Consider the following 24942-nt stretch of genomic DNA (forward strand, 5'->3'; position numbering starts at 1 on the left):
ATGTGAGGAAAAAACTGGTTGCACAGTTATAATGTCCATGAAGCCCTCTACCAAAATTGTGAAAATCATGGCCCCTGGGTCAGGGGTTCTGGCCATAGGGTGGTGCCAATATGGCCATATAGTAAAAATTATTAAATCTTAGAAAATCTTCTTCTCTACTTCCATATATATTTGTTAAAAACTAAATGCATGATTATGATGTCCATGAAGCCCGATAGCTAAATTGTGAAATTCTTGGCCCCTGTGTCAGGGGTTCAGGCTCTAGGGTGGGGGCCAATATGGCCATATAGTAAAAATGCATTAAGTCTTTTAAAAATCTTCTTCTTTACTCACAAACATGTGGGCAAAAAACTGAATACATGGTTATGATATCCACTAACTCCTCTACCTAAATTGTGAAATTCATGGCCCCTGGGTCAGGGGTTCAGGACATGGCGGGGGGGGGGGGGGGCAATATGGCAATATAGTGTTAATGCATATAATGTTTTAAAATCTCTATCCTCGCACATCTGTATGAAAAACTGACTTCATAATTATGTTTACCAGGAAGTCCTCTACTTAAATTTTTAATTTCATGTCCCCTGAAGTATGGGTTTTGACTCTAGGGCAGGGCCAAAATGGATGTATAGGTGTCAATACCTATAATGCTTAAAAATTATCTTCTCTACTCCCTCACACCTGAAAGGAAAACTAAATTCATGATTTTGTAGACCAGGCTCCACCGTCACCAACTTTCCTCAAGTCAATACTCAGCCTCAAGTCTGAGTTTTAACCTCAAATTAATGCACTTTTCACATAAAGATTTGAGATGAGGACAAAGTTGAGTAATTTGAAAATTTTGGTGACGGCGGGGCCAGATATTTAAGTTTTTCGCCAAAATTATAGGTTTCATTGTTCTTTTTGACAGATTTCAGGCAGGGAGGAGGTCATCATTACAAATTCATAATTTTTCTACTCCAGAATTAAATAAATATATGAGACTCCTCGACAAGTGTGTGTATGGGTTATATGCTACTCAGGTGACAGTTAGGGCCTTTTGGCCTCTTGTTATAATAAACGTTGGATTATTGTAGCTTTTTTGCCATCAGTACAAATGGTATTTTGCTATTCATTGATATATGTACATACATGTCATGCTCGAATCAAGGACACCCCCCCTCTTAGATCATCGCATAAATGTGTCAATATTATTATATGTATTTAATATAGGTAGAAATTAATTACCATCATAGCACTTCTCTTACAATCATGCAGTTTACACTTGAAACAAATAAACGAAATCGTTACGTTCTTTTAACAGTTCGTTAAATTACAATGACACTTTAGATCAAGTATATCAGTAACCATTTAATACCAAACAAAAGATATAGGAATATCGAGCTAGTTGTGTAATCCAGGATAAATATAGGTTATTATTATTATTATATGATCGATTAATGAGCACGATTTCTACTGTTGTTTTAGGGATTTCTGTCCTTTTTTGTTTTGTTTTTTTTTCCGTTATTTAAACAGATTACGCCGGAATCTACAAAAATTTGTCAATTGCAAGATTAACATGTACATGTAGTTATATTGTGGTTAATCAAAAATTCAAAAAAGTAAAAATTAAGATTGAAGAAGAAAAGTTTTGAGGTAATCTTGCATAGCTTGTCAACAGAATTTAAACAACTCTTTTAAAAAATAATTCACGATAGCATCTTGAAAAATATACTTGTTGTGTTTATATATCAATCTTCATTTATTTATAAGAAATTTGCCTTCTCTGTGCAGAATGTTTACGACCATAACAGTTGAGATATCATAGAAAAATATTTTCAAAATGTAAATTTTTGTAAAATCATGATTAGATAATTAAATCGAGTTGGGAACCAAAACTTTCCATGGCATTATTGTGCTGTCTATGATACCAACGAGCTCAAGCCTTTTTTGAATTGTGTTGGGCAATATAAGCACTAGGCGCAACAAAAATAATACAAAAACGTTATGTTAAAACTAACATTTATTGAAATAGAAATAATGTTCGGAAATGTTGTCAATTAATGTTCGGTATGTGGACTGGAAAAAAGATAATTACACTGTAATGTTAATATACTTTGATGAGTGTGCATTCATATCTTTGAATAATTCACGACGAATGGCGAGTTTCGGCAATGGATTTATCTAAACAGAAAAAATACCCAAACGTTTACAGACATACCTGATGCACCATCAAATTCTTATTCATTTATTCTACAATAAGAAAAGTAACTCTTGAAAGTTTAAATTAATGCAAACTTGTCTCTTCAGTCAACGATACACAGAAGAAACGATTGACTCTTAATGTTTGTCAAGCTGAGAGGATTTTGCAAATAGTTAAACATATATCTGTTAAATTACAACAAAATAAATGAATGCATATTAAAGATTTGATCTTTAATCAACATTTAATTTTACTTTTTAATGTATGTTTTCTGATCAAAATGTGACCGCGTGGTTTTACGGTGCTAGGAAATTCTTCTGGATCTGTATATCCGCCGTGTGCAGTACGGACGGAGTGAGGGAATGTCGGCGTCGAAGGTATAAGTAGTATAAGGTTGAGGCGCGCTGTAGGCCGTAAGATAATAACGAAGGGTAGGTTTGCCGTATTCCCCAAGGTCCACCAGTATACAGTTCCAGAGAAATAAACCAAGTGAGGAAGGATTCCGTATTTATTGGCCGAGATTCAACGATGGCAACATTAAAGCATTTTAACAGACAGACATTTTACAAACAAGTCGGATATGGCCAGTAGTGGCCTCCGGACTCAAGACTCTGGGTGAGTCGGACGTGGCCGAGGCTGGCCGCCGTATTCCAGACTGCCGATTGACAATTGTACATAATTATTTATAAGAATCTGAACAATAAGTAACAATTGACAGGTGCTGACATAAGTAAGCTGAGTGAAAGGTTCACAGATATAAAATAATTAAATAAACTCAATGAGTCTTTGATGTCCAAGACATGTAAAGCTGATAATTGCACATTGTTGTTTTAAGAGATTAACAGTCCTTGAGACGTGGCACTCTGTCTCTTTGAAATCACATATAGAGTCCGAAAAGTGACAATCACAAAATAAACTTGTAACTTAGTAAGAAATAAATTGTGAGAAAATATTACGAAACAGATGTTGAATTTTTAAAGTAAAGTCCAAAATAAAATTATAATAAAACAGTGAATTTTGCACGGTGATAGTTTCCCACCGCTCCGGGGAAAACACGTCCTCGTGTTTTGAATGGAATATCACATTTCTCCTATGTTCTTTGATTTTCTTACACCGGTGACGGACGTTTGAGGACAGCTGAAGTTTCTACAGTTGACCGTTGTTTCCTGTTGATGAACAGAGAAAAATGTCTGCATAGTTCATGGCGGCTGGCACTTTTGTTGTCCATCGTTGTTACGTTGAGACTGAGTTGATGTTCAATGGGGGAAACTCGCTGGCTGAAGAGGTCCAGGATCTGACTACTGCAAAATATATGCAGCAGCCCCGGGCGTTGTTATTACCCGGATTCATCCACCAATTGTGACCGCGTAGTTTTGCACGGTGCTAGGGAATTCTTCTGGATCTGTATATCCGCCGTGTGCAGTACGGACGGAGTGAGGGAATGTCGGCGTCGAAGGTATAAGTAGTATAAGGTTGAGGCGCGCTGTAGGCCGTAAGATAATAACGAAGGGTAGGTTTGCCGTATTCCCCAAGGTCCACCAGTATACAGTTCCAGAGAAATAAACCAAGTGAGGAAGGATTCCGTATTTATTGGCCGAGATTCAACGATGGCAACATTAAAGCATTTTAACAGACAGACATTTTACAAACAAGTCGGATATGGCCAGTAGTGGCCTCCGGACTCAAGACTCTGGGTGAGTCGGACGTGGCCGAGGCTGGCCGCCGTATTCCAGACTGCCGATTGACAATTGTACATAATTATTTATAAGAATCTGAACAATAAGTAACAATTGACAGGTGCTGACATAAGTAAGCTGAGTGAAAGGTTCACAGATATAAAATAATTAAATAAACTCAATGAGTCTTTGATGTCCAAGACATGTAAAGCTGATAATTGCACATTGTTGTTTTAAGAGATTAACAGTCCTTGAGACGTGGCACTCTGTCTCTTTGAAATCACATATAGAGTCCGAAAAGTGACAATCACAAAATAAACTTGTAACTTAGTAAGAAATAAATTGTGAGAAAATATTACGAAACAGATGTTGAATTTTTAAAGTAAAGTCCAAAATAAAATTATAATTAAACAGTGAATTTTGCACGGTGATAAAAACATGCAAGTTCCCTAATGGTATGCTTATACACAAAATGATTGAACTGTATTTTATAGAGCTTGATATAATAACAATGTAAAAATCTCATTTACCTTTCAAAATAATTCTGACAAACACAAGTTTTTAAAAAATAAACATGTAAAAAAGATACTGTTGTAAAAAAAAAGACTAGTTTGGCTGAAAATGAGAGCTCTTATCACTAACGGGAATAATATAATTTACACATGAGCTATATCTTATTTTTTAATTTCCAATTAAAAGTTAAACTAATGAAATAATGGCCAAATTGCAATAATTCTACTGATCTGCTGCTCAATATTCCATTACCTTCTCCAGAATTTCAAGGAAATCAAACAAAACGATACATTAAATATTTCTTCTGTGACGTAACATTGTCAGAATACAAGACTTGTAAGAATACAACAATTCAGTTTTCTGGAATATTTTGTGAAACGAATAAATACAGACATTCTCGTGAGACCTGAGTTGAATAAGCCATGATGATTTCTGAATTACATTTTTTTTTGGGGGGGGGGGGGGTAATTTTGCGTCTTGCTTCAACATTCTGTAGAATATGAAAGGTTGCGTATAAAAACAGAAGTCATTTTTTTTTCAGATACTCGATTTACTCTTAGTGTGAAAGTAATGGATATATGCCGAAAACAGTTCTGTAAAAATACCAGATATTGTTGAGGCTTGTTAGGTCCGACAACTGTCTGATATTTTTTCATACAGTATATCTCACTTAAATTACTGCTACTAGATTTTAACCCGTGCATGCACGGGTTGACGTTGCATATGCTATCGGACAATTACGAAATAGAAACATCGACACACCGTATTGTTGACATTTGCATAACCTATCTTTAAGACTACAAAAATGCTATTAATTTCACTACACTCTGCTTAGTTAGAATAATCTAACTGTGTCTCGGAACAGGCCTTCGCCTCAGTTAAAATGCCTCCCATATACCCGTAATGTATAAAAAAAAAATGCAGAATCGCTCCGAAACGATTTTGTAGGAAATTAATGAGGCTGCATTGAAAGTAACAGTCAAATTTTCATCTAAAGATTTAATTCATTTTAATGAAGAATTCAACTCTTTTTCACCAACGTTTTTTACTCGGTTCGAATTTACACACCATGTTGACATTCGGAGTTATCTCTCGTATTCCTTTGATGAACAGAAAATAAGACAAATTTTTCAATGACAATTTACACGTACTTGTACTCGTTTCTGAGTTTATCCATGCAAATGTGATATTGTGGAAACGTAGACTAAAGAGCCTACCGTGATTTGGCGTAAATGCAATGCGCATGTGCAAGATTGTAAAATCCAAAAAATCCAGATATTTTCCGGATTTTTTAAAGAAATTTTTGCTGATTATTAATTGGCGAAGCTTGATTGAGAAAAAATAAAAACAAATAGGTAATCTTCAAGTACCAATGATGTTAAAATATATAAAACAAAAGACAGTACTCTTCCGATATCTTGGTATTAAAGCTCAAAAATCCGAGTCTATTATTTTAATATAGTAGTATAGATTGATTTTCATGATTGATTTACCTTAAACATGCCGAAGTTTGAAGGATATCAGTACTGTAACCACTGGTAACGGCCTACGGGGGTTGTCCCAAAAGTAGCGAAGACAGGACATAACTTAAAAATCTGTTCACTGCAATTTCATTAAACTTCTCTGTTTTTTTCAATGAACGTTTGGCAACTTATTCTGAAAAATTCAAATCTTTACTTGATTGATTGATTGATTGATTTATTTATTTATTTATTTATCACTTGTAATTTTTATAATTTTTACTATAAAGAAAATGAAACGTTGTCGCTAAACCCTCCATTTCGTTTACGATAACATTTATGTTTTATTTCCGAAAAAGTGTCTTTGAAAAAATGTTTTTTTACATTACATTCTCCATACATTTCTATTTTTGTTTTTGAAAATATTTTTTAAGTACAAACGATCTGCCGACTCCAAACTTGTCTGTATTACTTGTTGTCTAACACCTGTCTTACCGAAATGTGTATACACGTCGTTCTGCATTTTGACGTCAATTTCTATCCGTCAGGGTTTCTTTCTCCGCTTCTTGCCATCATACTCGTCCGAATATTTTTGATTTTGTTAGATTAATAATTCACAAAAACTTTCTTATGCGATTTTGTACGTGGAATTTACTTCAAAAGCCGTTTAAGTTTGTTTCAATGTCCTAGTTTACAAAATTTTCCCAGTTACTGCTGCCCCGCCTTAAACGCTGACGTCGTCATTATTCCGGTATTACGCATTATCAGTTTACCTTGTCACAAAACGCACTATAAAATCTTCAAAAGTTTTGAAATGGCAAAAACAATTCTGGGTAAATAATAATTATAATTATTTTCAACTATAACTGTATTTTCTTTACTTAATTTTTTTCATTCGAAAAGTACTTTTCTTCGCAGTTTTCATTTAATTATGTTGATTCCCAATTTTCGTTTTTTACAATGCGCTGCATGTCAAAATCTAACATGCATTCATTTCACTTATATAATCTCAAAAAATATTTGATTTTCAAAACATAATTTGAATACAAATTACTTAAACCCTTTGTTGCACAAGTTTCACCATCCTGTGTCTTCGATTAACAGAATAACGTCACTTGTCTACGCTATTTTGGGACAACCCTCGTATTTTAAGAAGCTCACTAAATCATATTGTCACATGTAAAATTTTTGACTTCTGGAACAAAGGAATGACATCACAGCAGTGGTTTAATATAAGCTTATATCAGAAGAACGTAGCATTATTTTTAACATACAGGACAGTTAAATACTGTTAAATTTGTTACAAAATTATAAATTCCAATCGATTTCTTAAAATTTGTATGCAATGTTCGACAACAAGACAAGAAAATTTAATCAAACCAGGTAAAAATACATATCATAACTACAATTATAAAATGCCAGGAAATGTTATTAAATTATTGATATTTAAATCAATGTTAGTACCTGTAACTTACACAACTACAAGTGAATATTTTACACGTTTTTGAAACCATTCTCAAATTATTGTCAGAGCAAATGTCTTATAAATGTGATAAACGTACAGCCATTGTTACTCCTATAATGAAAACAAATATCAAACATGTTTTATCTCTCTTTTCATTGACGACCACTTGGTTTGATTGTACAAAGCGAGAAGTATGACGAAATACGAGGGTTGTCCCAAAATAGCGTAGACAAGTGGCGTTATTCAGTTAATCGAAGACAAAGGAAGATGAAATTTGTGCCACAAAGGGTTCAAGAAATTTGCATTCAAATAATGTTTTAAAATCAAATATTGTTTGAGATTAAATTAGTGAAATGAAAGCATGTTAGATTAGAAATTCGACATGCGGCGCAATGTCAAAAACAAAAAGTTAAAATCAACATAATGAAAAGAAAATTGCTAGGAAAAGTACTTTTCGAATGAAAAAATTCAAATAAAACATACATTGATATTTGATAATAATTCTATTATTTACTCAATAAATGTTTTGGCTATAACAAAACTTTTAAATATTTTAAAGCGCATTTTGTGACAAGTTGAAAAGTTAACTCGTAATAAAATGACGATGTCAGCGTTTAAGGCGGCGCAGCAGTAACTGATACAATTTTGTAAAGACCATGAAATAAATCCTAAGCGGCTTTGGAAGTAAATGAAATTAACAAAATCGATTAAAAATGCGTTTTGTGAATAAGTAGTTAAACAACATTAAAAATATTTGAACAAGTATGATAAAAATGAGTGGAAAAAAGAAACCCCGAACGATATCAGTGGACTTCAAAATGCTGAACGATACATTTCGGCAATACGGACGTTAGACAAAAGTAATACAGGCAAGTTTGGAGCCGACAGATCGATTGTACTAAGAAAATATTTAAAAAAAACAAAAACAAAAACAAAAAAACTAGAAATATATGTTGAATGTGCAATCAGGTTGTTCAAAGGTAATATTTTTTCTGAGACATTTTCGGAATTAAAACGTAAATGTTGTCGTAAACGATGTGGAGGGTTTACCAACAACGTAAAACTGGAAATTTTCGACGTCGCACATTGCGCCGCCTGACAAAACTTGTTGTTACGAATTATTCATTTTCTCGAGAAATAAATAAAATACAGATTTGAATTTTTCAGTATTGTTTGCCAAAGGGTCATTGAAGAAAACATAGAAATCTAATGAAATTCCAGTGAACAGATTATAAATTATGTGTCCTGTCTACGCTATTTTGGGACAACCCTCGTATACATAGAATGGTTGGTTGGTTCTATACACACAGGCCCTTTAAAAGTTTTAGACTATGGAATGTTTCTGATCATTGCAAAACAATTTTCATGTAAAATTTTATTAAGGTCTTCCGTCTTTAGCGAAATATCTTACTATTATTCTACTGTTTCTCTTTCTTTTGTTACTTTTTCTGGGAGTCATCCCTAGTTTCCCGGAAATTTCACAAGTAATTTCAATAATTTCTTTAGGAACTAGGCATTTTGTTAACGTGTCTTTGCATTGTACATCGTATCTTAAAATACACTTCCGTTCGTGACTAATATTCTTTTTTATGCAGTTTTTTTAAACTTAATTTTGTCCACGCGTTTTCTCAAAAACCGTTAAAGATAGGTACTTGACTTTTATGTAAGATAGTAATTATTGTAGATGTGCTAATTGCTTTTTGATTTTACCAGAATTCATTTCTTGGAAGCTCGCCTGGACCTGAAAATGTTGATGACATCTGTTTACTAAAGTTTTTAATAACAAAATTCTCAGATTTCTTTTTGTCATAAATGTTTCGTTTATACTTATAGAGCAAACAAAGTTAATATGAACAAGATTTTTCATCTTAAATTAAAAGAAAGTGGGATATCCTCTCACATTAGGGGCCCACAGGGGTGTAAACTCTATTATTCATAGTTTTTTACTGATAAATATTTTGTAATAAGTTACGGAGGCTGAAATATTCATCCAACAGTTATTTAAATAAACAATATAATACTGGATGTCAACTTTTTTATGACATGTGGTGATAACAAACAGTGGTCAAAAATCAAAGTACAAAACAGGAAAAGAGCAAACACAGGCTTCTAAAAGAAATGAGGTAGAGTCATGTGCCATGGTGGTGTGAGCATCATCTGTTGTGTGCTCGTATTCGGGTAAACGGAAAGATCCGTAGATAGTTAGGAGATTAATTAAAGAATAAGGAATCATTTTTTGAGTATTATGAGGTGATAATTTCGGTCGGGGCGTGATCAAATCCAATAAGGCCCAAAGGGCTTTATGATAGATTTGATCACGCCCCGACCGAAAATATCACCTCATAATATTCCAAGAATGATTCCGTATTACTAATATTTATATAATTTAAGTAATCGTACGATTAAATATTTAAATATGAATAAGCAAACCCTGTTGGCGCCTAAATTTGGTGTCATTTGAAGTTATGTAGTTCAAAATCGATATGTAGTGTTATCACAGGCAAAGACACTGAACAATGTAAATATTTATGGCCAAACATTAAGTATAAAAAACGTCAGTCAGCCTGCGACCCAGTGGAAGATTATATTTGCTGACAAGTTTGTTGTATCGACCATAGAACTTACGTAAAGATGACTTCAGTCGAGAGTGATAGTTCTCCTGTCTTATCAACTTGTTCGTCATAGCTTGCACCGCCTTAGAAATTATTCATATGTAGAGCATTCCCTTGCGTATCGAATTACTTGAAAGACAAAAACTTTATATGCAGGTGGTGAAGATTTTTTGCTACATAAGTAAGGAAAGTTGACTACAGAAAAATTGAAGTCATCATGTTTATCATAAAGTTTTGTTGTTAGGTTGCCATCAATATCCCTCTTCAGTAATATATCCAAATATGAAACAGATGACACAGCTATTTATCCTTGACTTCATTGTTTATTTTGTTAAAACTTTTAAGCAATGCCAGTAGGAAATCCTGTTAATATATCGACACATGAAAACTGTGAAGACTTTTTATTATTTGAAAAGCATAAGTTCATTACTACAAAAATTATCAAGATCATATCTACCAACCTTTTATTTTTCTTTAAACTATCGAAAGTAAAAAATAGTTTGTATTTTAAAACTTTTGAATAACACATTTGAAAAGAGAAAATACCATTACCTTGGTAGAAAGTAACAAAACTTTGTTTGATTTGCAAGTTCAGAGCGTTAAATGAAGCGATGTTGAATCTGATATATAGAATGACACAGACCAACTCCCCCATCGAGATTTTCCTGACGTCACAAAAGACAGGTAAATTTACCTGATGTCGTTAAGCTTTCGTGTTTGGTGGAGCACGGACAATTACAATCATCAGTTTGATACAGTAACTGATTTCCATCCATTCGCAAACCGTAAAAATGAAATAGATATGTATTTTGTTTACTTTTCCGTCGCGATATTGACGAGAGTTCCCGGATGTGATCTGGTCCCAGAGCGGATCTCGTTCTGACCCGCTACAGAGGGAGTGAATCAGCAGCCATGGTCTGGTCGTACACTGTGTTACTTCTTGTCCTACTAGTTCGGTCTATCTACTGCTGTTTAATCAATCCCTGTAATTACCAGTACTGTAAAAATGAAGCCAACTGTTCTTTAAACGAGAACTGCATGCCTGATTGTGAGTGTCCCTATGGATTTTCTGGGTCTAGATGTGACATAGAAATATCCGATTTTAATTGTTCGCATTGCCAGGAGAACGAAGTGTGCTTTTCATCAAATGGGAGCTGGATCTGTCAGACAACAACATCATCACCAACAACAACAATTGGAACAGAGTCGACAACAAATCTAAACAGAAACACCTCACAGGACGCATGCTCGCCAAGTTATGTGAGTCGCACCACGTCTGAGAGACGATGCATAGGTTCCTACTGCGTGTACGGCAAATGTAACAAAACTCTTGAGAGCATTAACGGGATACAGTCTCCGATCGAAAGGTGCGTCTGTGACCCCGGGGCCGCAGGAACCAAGTGTGAGTTTCAGTGTTGTCGGGACTGTGGACATGGATTCTGCCAGTACAGTATCAGTGATCAGGAAGAATTCTGTAACTGTGAACCAGGTTACACGGGAGAAAGCTGCCAAGAACTCCGACCAGTAGAAGGTAAAACCATATAGTAGGAGACAATGCTGCTGTTGTTTTATGTTTCAAATCCATGTATGAATGATGTTTGAAGTAAGTAAAATATATTTAGACTCGTATTTTGTTTTTGATAGCAAATGTAGTTTCGAAATTGCGTTTGCACATTGATGCACTGAAAAACAACATACTTTATTTTTAGTTATTTAAAGCTGCTTGGTCCGATTTTTTTGTTATTACAGTATCAATTTTTTTCCTATACAAACTATTTATATTAGAAAGTTAGGCACTCTCTCCTATTTACACCAACAGAATCAGTCTCCTTTCAAAGTTAGAGATATTTAAAGTAAATAAAAAAAAAATTCTTTTTGGGCAAACGAAAAAAACAAACCATAATGCATCACGGGAAAGCTTACAAAAGGAAACCGTTTGGTTTCGTCCCCCGAATAATTGGGGTTATTCAACCCGCATGTTATGCATCGATTGTAAAGAAAGCAAACTTAAGAAATATTAGCGAACAAAACGTACTCATGTTTATTTATAATTTGTCTGATCATTTTGACCCTTATTTAAAGCGATGTCAAATTCGTAATACAACCATACCCGGGTGAACTTTAACATGAGACGAAATAACGCTGTACCCTTTTATGTCGTTTGTTTTGTTAGCAAATTTTGTACGTATTTTTCTTCATTGAAATTTGGCTTAATTGTCTTGGAAAACTACTGCAATGTCTATTATTATACATATACTAAGCATAACCATCGTTTAAAAGCGTGCATAAAATTTGATATAAAATCGGACATAAAATTTGAAGACAAATTTGTCTTTAAAGTACACATATACGATTTGCAATATTTAATATATTCTGTTGAAAATTGTTTTGTATCTTTCCTCATTTCCTGTCCCAACATGCTTTATATATGCTAACTAACAAGAGATTACTTTACGTCTAGACACCAGGAACATAACAAAAACATTTAACTCCTCTGGCTATGGAAAGCGTTTTAGGTCTCTAGTTAGCAGATTGAGATATGTGTGCACTGATATGATGGATTGATTTCAGAAGCCCCCCTCTCTGACCCGGACTGGGTGTGGTGGCTGGTGGGAGGCTGCACGCTCGCTTTGCTGGTTCTCCTGTTTTTACTGGTGGTCGTACCTTACTGTCTCTGGAAGAAGCGAGTCCTGGTGGTGATGAAGGTTGCTTACTTTTTCCAGCCCTACGAAGACAACGGTAAGACCTCAGCAAAGAACACTGACTCAGCTCCGGGTAAATGCTGACTAAAAATAACCCTGACGTGACGGTGCTCTGTAGAAACTTCAACAAGGGCAGTATTATGTGAATTAAGGTTAATTCCGGGTATCTTCTGACGTCCAAAAATTAACCCTTCCCCTTACCCTGGTGTGTTTGGTGCAGTATGTATAATGATAGACGAGCATGAATAGCGAAGGGTGTTTAAATATCACTGGTAAATGATATCCAGGTCGCCATATGTACTATTCGGATGAATGAACTTTAGTTCAGGGCTAGTCGGCTCATGAGAATTTTACGTTTCATCTATTCATTTCTTATTTTAAGTTCCACCCATGTCCTGATAGAAAGATCGTGATGATTAAAATATAATTACGTCATCTTTAGTAAATCAGATCAAAAGATTGAGTAACCAATTTTAATGGGATTTAAAATTACCATTTATGCACCCCCCCCCCCTTATATTAGATCCTTAAATCAAAAGGTAATGGCATTACGATATAATGTACCACAGGAGGCACTGTCACAAACGATCAAGATCAAACTTTTTTTCCGCAGTTGACTTATTTTTCATATCAGTTTAATATCGTACTAAGTTATTTGAAAGATAAAATTCCACAGCATTATTAATACACTGAAAGAAACTCCTCTTCTGAAAAGTTCATACAGGGTTAGAAGATTGCGGGCATTGCAGAAAAAAATAAGAGCTAGTATACCTATGGCTCCTACATCTCAATAATTCCGTCTTCTCAAGGTAAATTTTGGAACAATTTCCTTTCCTGCGAGAAAAAGTGTGTGTTTGTGTGTGTGTGTGTGGGGGGGGGGGGGCTGAACCTCTATGATGCTGTGTGCCTAATGGTTAGGTCTAACTTTGCAAAAAAAAGCCCCCCCCCCCCTTGGTCCCGACGCCTATGTAAATAGCGTCAACGACATCATCGGCTAATATAGCGTAGCGCTAACGCGTTGGGCATCAAGCTGGAATGATTTTAGAGTTGTGAGTTCGAAACCCGCTCTCGGCGATTGTAAGATTTCCTTAAAAACATTTGCCGTGCTCTATTACGGCATAGTATGCTTTCGCTATATAAATCCTTTGTAAACTATGCACAAATAGATGAGTATTGAATATGTAGCGACAAATTGACAGAAGGCATAATAATACATGTAAACATTCAATTACTATACATGTTATTCCTTATAATCAAGTTACTGTACTATTACTATACACGTTATTCCTTATAACACATATTAGCGTACAATTACTTTACATGTTATTCCTTATAATACATGTTAACGTACAATTACTATACATGTTATTCCTTATATTTGCATAGCCATTGTTCTTTCCCGCTTTAAATCATTTAATATTTATTCATTTGATGAGATATCGGCGCTTCTGATTGGTCGAAAAATTTCTTTGATACCTGCATCAATAAAATTTTTGCCGGATCTACTTTTCTCAGCTGTTCTGATCTAACACTTTTTATAGAACGGGAATTTCCAAGATAAACACTGTCAACAAAATGTAAAGTTGTGTCTGTTTTATTGTCAGCAAACAAAATGCAACCTTGTGAATATAAAAAAATGAAAGTTTAACCTTCAAAAATAAACAAAACACATTATTTGATTCACGAAATAGAGAATTAAGCGTCTTCTCACGATTTCGTCTGCTTGAGATCAATCAACATTTACAGCGAGGCTGGCTGTTCCTTTTCCAGGAATATTATAACGAACATATAGGCATATAAACTTTCACGGTAACACTTCTGTTCAAATTTGGTAACGATGATTTTTGAATTTACATACGTACACCATCTGTCATCAGAATAAGCGTCGTAAAGAAAAGCTATGAGTAATGCATCAACTCCTTCGGCGCATTGCAAGCGGCAGAAATACCATTTAAGTACATCACTGGCTATCTAGTTACCACAACGTTTACAAAAGTCGCTTATACATACTCTTCTCTGTCGACATATCAGCTATTTTCATCTACGATCGCCTTTTCTTGGATGGTTATGTCCAGTTGCATATTCCAACGATCTCACATAAAAACTAGTTTTATTACGAGTTTTTCTGCACAGTGAATAATATCACAAGCTATCGCATGTATTTTCCTTTCGTTTTCAATTCAGCCGGTTCAGATTTTAACTCACTATTTGTGTTTAATCCTTTAATTCAGCTCAATAGTTCTGCATCAGCTGTCAAAGGCGCATCCATTTTGAATATTGTTGCTGTTGTTGTTTTGTATTCATACGCGCCGCTTCATTTACATTATTTACATTTTTGATCAATGACACTTCACATTTTTTTTATTTGAAAATGTTTTATTAAATGATAAGAAATGAAGATAATAATTTTTCTATTGATCGACGTATCAAAGAAAAAATTGACCGGAAAACTTTTTCATCAATGCGCTACGCGCATTGATGAAGTTTTCCGGTCAATTTTTTCTTTGATACGTCGATCAATAGAAAAATTATTATATTCATTTCTTAAGTCCATACGGAGGAACTGCAATTATTTCTCTATAATCGCAATAGCTCTGTCAGTATACTATGACGTCATAAAGGTGTGAAGTCAGATACTTTTCCATGACGTTATAGATTTAAAAAACTATACGATACATCATTAGTTTTTTCTCAAACTCCATAAAATTGATGCATTTTAATTAAAACATGTCTTATAATAACATTTTAAAGGAATTATTGTTATAACATACCATTGATTCTGTTAACAAATCTATGTGAATTAAAAAGATACATTACAGTCTAAATGTTTATTTTTGATGCACTAGCTAAATGTCAATGTCTCGGCTAATACAGGGTATTTGTGAGTGGTAAAATGCAAATATAAGTAATAAACAACAATTATTTAGTGAACATGGCGTTATGAATAGCAACTGCTCTGCTGGCATATTTTCCATGATGCGCTAGCGCGCATCATGGAATATGCCAACAGTGCAATTGCTATTCATAACGTTATGTACACTAAATAACGTTGTTTATTTCTTAAATATTTGCATATCCATTGTTCTTTCCCACTGTAAGTCCATGCGGAGGAACTGCAATTATTTCTCTATAATCGCAATTGCTCTGTCAGTATACTATGACGTCATAAAGGTGTGAAGTCAGATACTTTTCCATGACGTTATAGATTTTAAAAAAAACTATACGATACATCATTAGTTTTTTCTCAAACTCCATAAAATTGATGCATTTAATTAAAACATGTCTTATAAAAACATTTTAAAGGAATCATTGTTATAACATATCATTGATTCTGTTAACAAATCTATGTGAATGAAAAAGATACATTACAGTCTGAATGTTTATTTTTGATGCACTAGCTAAATGTCAAGGTCTAGGCTAATAAAGGGTATTTGTGAATGGTAAAATGCAAATATAAGTAATAAACAACAATTTTTTAGTGAACATGGCGTTATGAATAGCAACTGCTCTGCTGGCATATTTTCCATGATGCGCTAGCGCGCATCATGGAATATGCCAACAGAGCAATTGCTATTCATAACGCCATGTTCACTAAATAACGTAGTTTTTTCTTATAAAACATGTTAACGTACAATTACTATACATGTTATTCATTATAACACATGTTAATGTACAATTACTATACATGTTATTCCTTATAACACATGTTAATGTACAATTACTATACATGTTTTTCCTAATAATACATGTTAATGTACAATTACTATACATGTTATTCCTTATGACATGTTAACGTACAATTACTATACATGTTATTCCTTATGACACATGTTAACGTACAATTACTATACATGTTATTCCTTATGACACATGTTAACGTACAATTACTATACATGTTATTCCTTATAACACATGTTAATGTACAATTACTATACATGTTATTCCTTATAACACATGTTAATGTACAATTACTATACATGTTTTTCCTTATAATACATGTTGATGTACAATTGCTTTACGAGTTATTCCCTATAATATTACTTATTAGGTTTGTTACTGACTGTTTAAAGAAATTTGTGGGGTCGGTAAAGTCCATAGAAGGCGAGGCGGAGCCGAGCCTTCTATGGACTTTACCGACCCCACAAATTTCTTTAAACAGTCAGTAACAAACCTAATAAGTGTTTTGTTTTGTCGAGGACCTAAAGTTTGATATGTAAACAAACGTTTGTGTAGAAAATCAGTTCAAATAACGTTACGTCCGCCATGTTGCGCTATAAATTTTGACGCTTGCCTTTTAAAGAAATTTGTAAGGCAGCCACGTGACGCGTTTCATCCAATGACGTCGCGACATTCTAGTCCGAGGCAAAACAATACATATTAACGCACGATTACTATACATGTTATTTCTTATAATGCATGTTAACGTACAATTACTATAAATGTTATTCCTTATAATGCATGTTAATGTAAAATTGCTATACTATAATACATGTTAACGTACAATTCCTATACGAGTTATTCCTTATAACACATGTCAACATACAATTACTATACATGTTATTCCTTATAATGCATGTTAATATAAAATTACTATACTATAATACATGTTAACGTACAATTACTATACATGTTATTCCTTATAATATATGTTAATGTACAATTACTTTACAAGTTATTCCCTATAATATATGTTAACGTACAATTACAGACGACAAGGTTTGGGACGCCTTTGTGTCCTATAAGTCGGACGGGGCGGACGAGGACTTTGTCCTCCACAAACTTCAGCCTGTCCTGGAGGAACAGTTGGGCTTCCGTCTGTGTCTCCATTACCGGGACTTTGTCATCGGAGCGGGTGAGTACACACCAGTGGGTGGACTAGTGAATGGGGGGGGGGTGGCAGGGACCCTCGATTCACACCAGTACGTAGACTATTGAGGGGGTCGTCAAGGACCCTATATTTGCAGATCTAAACTTTTAGAAATCTCTATTACATAATGCTCGAATAAGTGCAGCTGTATGATATAATGGATTTTATTTTAAAGCAGGAAATATACAAAAGCTATTAATAAATATCGCTGTATACTTACATGATGGAAAAACAGCTTTACCTCTTCTTATCCTGATCATTTAAAGTTTGGAAAGCTTAAATCGATTTATGACGAACACTGTAGAGTGCTGTTTTATCTACTTTATATCAAATGGGAGCACACTCTTACTTCCCAAAGGTTAATTAAACCAATGCACAATGTAGACATGTTCTTTAAGAGTGGCCTGGCCTTAAATTCATTGAACTATGTCCTATTTTTTTTTTATTATCTCAGATTCCTTTTCTTCTATCTATATATTTTAGAAATGTGAAGCTCGTCTTAGCGACATGGACCAAAAGGAGACCTTTTCTGTATTTTTGATAAATAATTATTAAATGTAGTGATATTTTATCCAAATAATGGCTTCAGAAATCGGGTTTGAATAAGTATGGTATAATATATTATTTGACGAATAAAAGTTTTTTTATTGATTTCCAGCGATATTTGAGAACATCATTGAGGCCATCAACAACAGTCGGAGGACCATCCTGGTTCTGTCGCCACGTTTTCTGAGCAGCGAATGGACGCGATACGAATACCAGGTGGCGCTGCAGGAAATGCTCAAAAAGAAACACCGAATCATTCCCGTCATACTGGAAGACATATCAGAAATGGAGGATGTGGACGAGACATTGAAGCAAATTCTGTCTTCCATTACGTATATTAAATGGCCAGAGAGTGAAAAAAACCAGAAACACTTCTGGAAGACTCTTCAGTTCTCACTTCCTAAGAAGAGAGCGGAATGTGGCGGGAGTTCTGCTGATACCGAGCTCAGTTCTACGGAAACCACGCCCTCAGAGGACTTCAAGTCAATCAGTCATCCACCCAGCGATAAACTAACAAACACACAGCTAACGAAAACCATGTCTGACCTTAGAGACGTGAAAATTAACTTTCCCAATGAGTCGTATCTGTCTAAAAACATAGCTTTTGTTAGTAATTTAAAAATTGAAGATTCTGGCAACTTAAAGGCATTGAAAGACGAAGTTTACCATTTCTAATGATTGGGTATAGTTTATGCCTATTCTGCTGTGCATTGACAGTATATTATGTTAAAGAGAAAAATCGCGTATATCAAACTGGCATCTCAGACAATCAAGGGTTGTCTCTCTTCTTCAGTAATGCTGAGTATGAAATAGCTAGGAAGTAGGAGCAACTTTGCAAAAAACGTTTAAAAAATAGTATGAACGAGTTATCTCACTTTAAATGTAATTCTGAGTTTAGTGTATCGAGTATTGAGTGTCCTCGGGTTAAAGATGGATTTACAAATTTACTCAAACAAGTCATGGAAATTAGTTTTAAGCCATGTTAATAACAATGTGTAAAATTCAATTGTGATGTACCCTAATGTATATCATAATTAAATTACATAGAGATTCCATTAGTAGAATGGTAGAACAATACTGTGATAACACAAAATAGGGGGATAGTAGTGCAAAAATATATATGAGCCAATCTTTCTATTGCAGATATGTTGTTATATCAATTAAAGGTATGTAAATGATAACGATATTTTGTTATGTTTAAAACAATAACGACAAACCCAACTTGTTCAGCAACTTAAATATCATTTAGAATGGTTCTATTAGCATGAGGAACAACAGAGTTTGTAGTTAACAGCGGTAATCCTACAATCTATCTGTATATTTCTGTGGCACAAAGCGATAATTAATATTTCATTCTGCTATGATCGCAACTGTTAAAAAACATGAAGAAAAGAAGTCAAACTATTACTTTTTTTCTTAATTTACTCAAGTACTGATTTTTTAATGAGAAAATTTTGCTAAATTTGCAAGCAATAACATGCTTCTTTTAATTTCATCATTATTCAACTGATTTTTAATTTTAAAAAAAATGAACAAATAAGCCGTGAATATAAATATATCATGCATGTGCAATGAGGTTTCAAAAATGAAATATATCCTGTGGGTCTAATACTTAAGCAATAAACGACTTTGAAATAGAATATCTTCTCACAAACCCTTGACCGAACAGACAAAACATATGCAGGTTAACAATTGCGCCATCTAGTGAGAGAACAATTTTTTAAATTTGGTGACCTCTTATTGTGTCCAATCAGACAATGCGTATCAAACAGAAAAATTGTAGCAATATGGAACCTCCCATATTCAAGTTGATAATGTAATCGAATTTGTAAAAAAGACAAGTTCACTCACACTAATTACTTACTTAGTCGGTCTCAAATCTATTTGACAACGACTCAATATTAATCAATGCAAAATTAACGTCATTCTTGAAATAACATTTCTAACTGGATCCTGCAAACTTTGATAAGACCAACCAGAAAACTGGGTTCCAAACCCCGTCAAACTTTGCCTTCTCGATCCAGGGTTTGTGAGTGGGAAGATAGTTCTGGTGTTAAATTCCAATATAGGCACATCATGCATTATATGTCAGCGAAGCACATGGAGTTCAAAATACATGTACAATGTTCACTGAAAAATGATATTCATCACAAATTTGTGAATGCGTGTTGTTGACTTTAAAATTTGAATGAGAGCAATTGCGTTTAAGGAATTTTTACGGTAACTTGTGATTTTAAGGAATAAGGAACAAAACGGCGATAGATACGCGAACATTCGGTGATGGCGTTTAAGAACCTTATTTCTGAAGAAGAAAAAACCCCAGTGAAGTTCTTCACAGAGTACAAACATATTTAAATGTATGATTTTTGGGAGTTGATTTTTAATCAACTCTCCTATGCAGTCACGCAGACAAACCGAAAGTGAAACAGTGTTTGGACCTCAGCACAAATCATTGCTCCTGACAAGACTTAGTTCTTGAAAATAATTGATGAATTCGATGTAATGTATGTTAAAGCATTTTTTTTAAAACGAAAATTATTTACAAATACCTTAAAAATAGTCAGATTTTAAATGGTACGAACAATTTAAATATTTTTTGTAGTCGTATGTATTCCTACGCCAGAGTTCAATATAGTCTCGTTCAACTCGACGCTCGGCTGTCTCCGTAAACCCTTGTCGGAGATTTACGGTGTCAGCCGAGCGTTTGGTTGAACGAGACTAGAGGTCAATATAAAATAATTGCTTGGATCCATACAATTTTCGAGAAATATTTCTACCACTGATACATAGTTTGATTGAATTAATTTTATCTTTAAATATTATTTAACATGATTCATATGGAAGTTTCTCGACATTCTAGTCGAAAAAGTTCAAAAATTCATATTATAAAAATATGCGTAATTCAAATTAGAAACTACGTATACATGCACTTGTCATGCCAAATAACATATCATTGATTTTAAAATAAATAAACATCGACAAAATCAACTCCCGTCAGTTCTTCAGTACTTTGATTATTCTTTAGATATCAAATATGTCATAAAGCGTTAGATCAGCGAAATTGTTACTCGATTCGTCGCATACTGTATAGCCTTGCAGCGCATCGATAGCAATGTCAAACTTTAATTTATTAATTTGACAGGAAATATATTCTGACTATTGATAGCCATAGATGACAACCGTTACCGATGACATAGGCCCTCGTACTGCGATCCTTTACGTGGCTCGATCAAGCGGAACTAGTTCACCCACTGATCTTGGTCTCTGTATCTTTCTGTGGTCTGTTACAGGACTAGAACTGGTAAAGGCGTCATACTTCTGAACACATGGATGCAGCGATATCTCGTGAAAACTTCGCCATAATGAATATTTCCTGTTTTCGACTCGACAAGCCAGGGATGTAGCATCGGGGAAGGTCTTGCTTGAGGGGCCAGCTCGCCCTATTTTTTTCTACTTCGAAATAGACGTATTTTCTTAAAGTTATTTATATAAAAAATAAATACTGAACGAAATTAATTGGGAAAATATTAAACATTATAGGGTAACTTAACACACGTGTATTAACCACACTCACCCATCTCCTCCCAGAAATTAGGATTTCGAAGTTGTTGATGTTTTCAAAAATAGCTTACAATGATTAGGAAAAGTCTGCCCCCCCCCCCCACTCCTTTCAAAAACAATGCTACGTGCCTGCACGCTTTCTTCATTACATTGCAGGACAATTTTAAATTATTACAATTAATTCTAAATATCATATAAGCTTTAAGTACAATTCATCAACATACATGACCTAAGGAAGTGACAGTCTATGGTTTTTGTCTTGTGCTGATGTTGAGGACAAGCAATTTCATGAATATCGAAGTTTCAAACTGTTTTAAATAGTATATTTAAAATATGAAATGCTTCCTTTCGTCTGCATCGTAGAAAAAATACTCAGACTGCGTTAGCGGTGATTACAGTTCTGCCTATACTCACACGCCAACATCGCTAACTGGATGGCGTAGATTTCAGTCCTGTCAGCTTGGAGTTAAGCTGTATGAATTACAATCAATTTTTTAAAGACGTTAGCGACAAGTACATTGTGGATATAATTAAAATATAAATTTTTATTAAATCTCCAAAAATGCTTCATATGGAGCGAAAAGGTGATATAAAGAACAACTGATAAATCTTTATCGTGCCAGCACCAGTTCCGACCTCAGACCACAATTTCTAGAGACCACTACTGATTGTTGAATTCTTTTTTAACCATCTTGGTCTGATTTGTAAAGGACGGGGCTCTATCTGGCGTTCTTGTCACAGCGACCCCACTGAGCTTCCGCCTAGAAGAAAAAAAACACAATTAAATGAAGCAACAACAAAAAATTAGAACAACAGTTTATTGGTTGAATTGGTATCATGACATTTATCCATCTCTGTAGATTTATGTTTTGTGCCTGATACAACTCAGCTGCTGCTTTATCCCCAAGCTCTGGGATATAAAATGTGGACCATGGTTCAGAGGAAGCGCAGAAGTCAACGAAGTGATTAATTAGAAATTAAATAATCTTCATTCCAATATTTCATATTTCTCACGTTTTGTGTAGGTAACAGGTTTTTTGTTATTTTTTTTTTACGCAAAACAAAATTTATTGTTCTGCTTTTAACATAACTCTATGAACATAAGGGAAATTTGTTGTAAAATGTCCAAAATCATTTAATTGACAAGCTAATTATACGATAAATACCAATCACAACACGTTTGACCTGCATTTTTATGCTGAAATATAATTGCATATATTTCACGTATATTTTCTAACATTTTTATGACTCTCTGTGTGTATTTCATTAAATCTCTCATTTAAAAATGTTTCATCTCTTTTCTTATTAAATCTCTCTCTCTCTCTCTCTCTCTCTCTCTCTCTCTCTCTCTCTCTCTCTCTCTCTGATATGAACGGTGCCTATATACGTTAAACCCTTTTTTTAATATAATTTCACTGGTGTGCAACTATTCATCAGACCTTTTGAAGTCATTCATCATTGATTCTGTGAGATAGATCATGTCTCATCTATTTCGTCATCTTCCGAAATATAAATACTTTGTTCGCCAAAATGAAATGGAACTTACGTAAAATAAAAAAGTACCGAAAGACTTTGAATTAGATCGACCTCTGTTCATCTTCGTCAATTTCTGGCACCATATCACGATCTACGAAAATCCTGCAGGGAATTTCAAGTCATTATCACTTTGTGACGTAGAAATTTCACGTACATTCTTCGGTAATATATGATGGTATGTGTCGTGTGAAAATTGTTTTTACGGGTTAAAACCATAATTCTGAAAGGAAACATAAATACAAATAAAACTTTTTTTTTTAAAAGAGGACATATAGTTTTGCATATGGACACGTAGCTGTCATGGGGTCTCATCATCCCATTCATACAGTAGCACACTCCTCCATGATTAATGATAATGATCAGGTAAAATCTGGATTTTTGGGGTGAATTATGGTTTATATACAGGAAAACAAATAACAGTTTTTGTAATTTGTAAACAGATAAATTTCGCACAAACGAACATACTCGATTTGGACGAGTTTGCGTACTCTTTGTTTGTTTGCCCGAGCTCATCCTAATCTCACGCGCTGACCGCAGTCCTCACCTTAATTAATCACGTGCGATCTATCCTTTCTGACGTAATGGTTTTAGAAATCTTTTCAGTGTGTGCAGTGGTCACATGTAAAGAACAAACTATATTAAAAGAAATTGTTCTCAAAGTGGATCATTTTGTACAGATTCTATTATTGCTAAAAATACTAAACATTTCTCCTTTTTATAAACATCTTTATTTTTGTTATCTCCCTATTTTAAAAATTTTATATCTGTTTTTAAAGTCAATGAAAATTCAATACTGAAATACATGTATTACGCAAAATATGAAAATACAATTTTACACAAAAAACAAATTAATTTTAATCTTAAAAAAATTTAGAGTTAAAAACTAAAAAAAACCAAACAACAACAAAACCAGTCAGGCATTTATGTGTGCAATTAAGTAAAACAAAAATAATGTTTCTTTTTTATTAATGAATGTATTATTCACATTATCATATTTTCATTTAATAATATAAAAAATGAAATATAAGTTGTTAAAATCTAATTCAAATTTTAAAACTTTTCTACTTTGGAACAAATGAAATATAAATTTCGAAACAAGGAAATAAAAGTCATGATAAAAACGGATTATTTGTTGTTTCTCAATCGCTCTTGTGTTAAGGAAAATTAAAAATAATGTATATTAACGATTATTGAACATTCATAATTATTTTTTTGTTAATGAAATTCTGTGTAGGCTTTGCAGCCTAAAGAAAAATCTTATAGATTGAATATTTCAATATAAATATGTATTTTATTTCACCGTCAATTAATTAAAGAAATACACTGCAATGAAAATCTATAAATATGCGGTAAGATAAGGTAGATAGAACAAATGCACTTCTCCGGTACTTGAAGTGAAGATAACGCGCCAATCTGATCGCGGGAAGCCCAGGGAGACGTCTAGTTGTCCGTATAAAATCAATCAGATGACGGAATAAAGACAGGGGCTAGGTGACACACAGGCAGTGACAGCCAGAGGGGGTCCATGGAACACTGGAAAACAAACAGACGTCGAGGTCAGGAAAGGTCAGAACCAACCAACCCCACACAGACTAGTGTGGCCAAAAAAGCTCATATCACGCCCCGTCTGATATAATGGATTCCTAAATTTCAACAAATGTCAATAAATACTGTCAACTTCGGCCATGAATCGGCATTTTCCCCTTTATTTCCTGTGTACTCTTTAGCATGGAGTTTCTATTCTATTTGCTGAATACTGCAGCTTTCACTTCATGCTTATGACGGGGAAAACCAAGAATGACTGCATGTTAAGTAAGTTAACATT

The 24942-nt window shown here is 34.1% G+C and overlaps 1 protein-coding gene across 2 annotated transcripts; it reads left to right on the top strand.

Annotated features, from left to right (window-relative positions):
- The first annotated feature begins 10586 nt into the window (after nucleotides 1–10586).
- On the top strand, nucleotides 10587–19148 carry LOC105321635 (toll-like receptor 4). Of its 2 annotated transcripts, none has more exons than XM_020064619.3 (4): nucleotides 10587–11436; nucleotides 12480–12644; nucleotides 17316–17459; nucleotides 18133–19148. In XM_020064619.3, exons 1-4 carry the CDS (start codon nucleotides 10818–10820, stop codon nucleotides 18693–18695), a joined length of 1491 nt encoding a protein of 496 aa, XP_019920178.3. In that variant the 5' UTR covers nucleotides 10587–10817; the 3' UTR covers nucleotides 18696–19148. The 2 variants fall into 2 exon arrangements, with proteins under 2 accessions (XP_019920178.3, XP_011418304.3); XM_011420002.4 differs by having other exon boundaries at nucleotides 10588–11436; nucleotides 12477–12644.
- Nucleotides 19149–24942: the final 5794 nt, after the last annotated feature.

The sequence above is a fragment of the Magallana gigas genome, chromosome 7, assembly GCF_963853765.1.
Source record: "Magallana gigas chromosome 7, xbMagGiga1.1, whole genome shotgun sequence".
NCBI lineage: Eukaryota > Metazoa > Mollusca > Bivalvia > Ostreida > Ostreidae > Magallana > Magallana gigas.

Excerpts from the sequence above, each read along its gene's own strand:
- LOC105321635 (XM_011420002.4), top strand. The coding sequence starts at position 10,818 with ATGGTCTGGTCGTACACTGTGTTACTTCTTGTCCTACTAGTTCGGTCT. Across the intron at positions 11,437-12,476 it reads AGAACTCCGACCAGTAGAAG|AAGCCCCCCTCTCTGACCCG; the intron begins GTAAAACCATAT and ends GATTGATTTCAG. Across the intron at positions 17,460-18,132 it reads GGACTTTGTCATCGGAGCGG|CGATATTTGAGAACATCATT; the intron begins GTGAGTACACAC and ends ATTGATTTCCAG.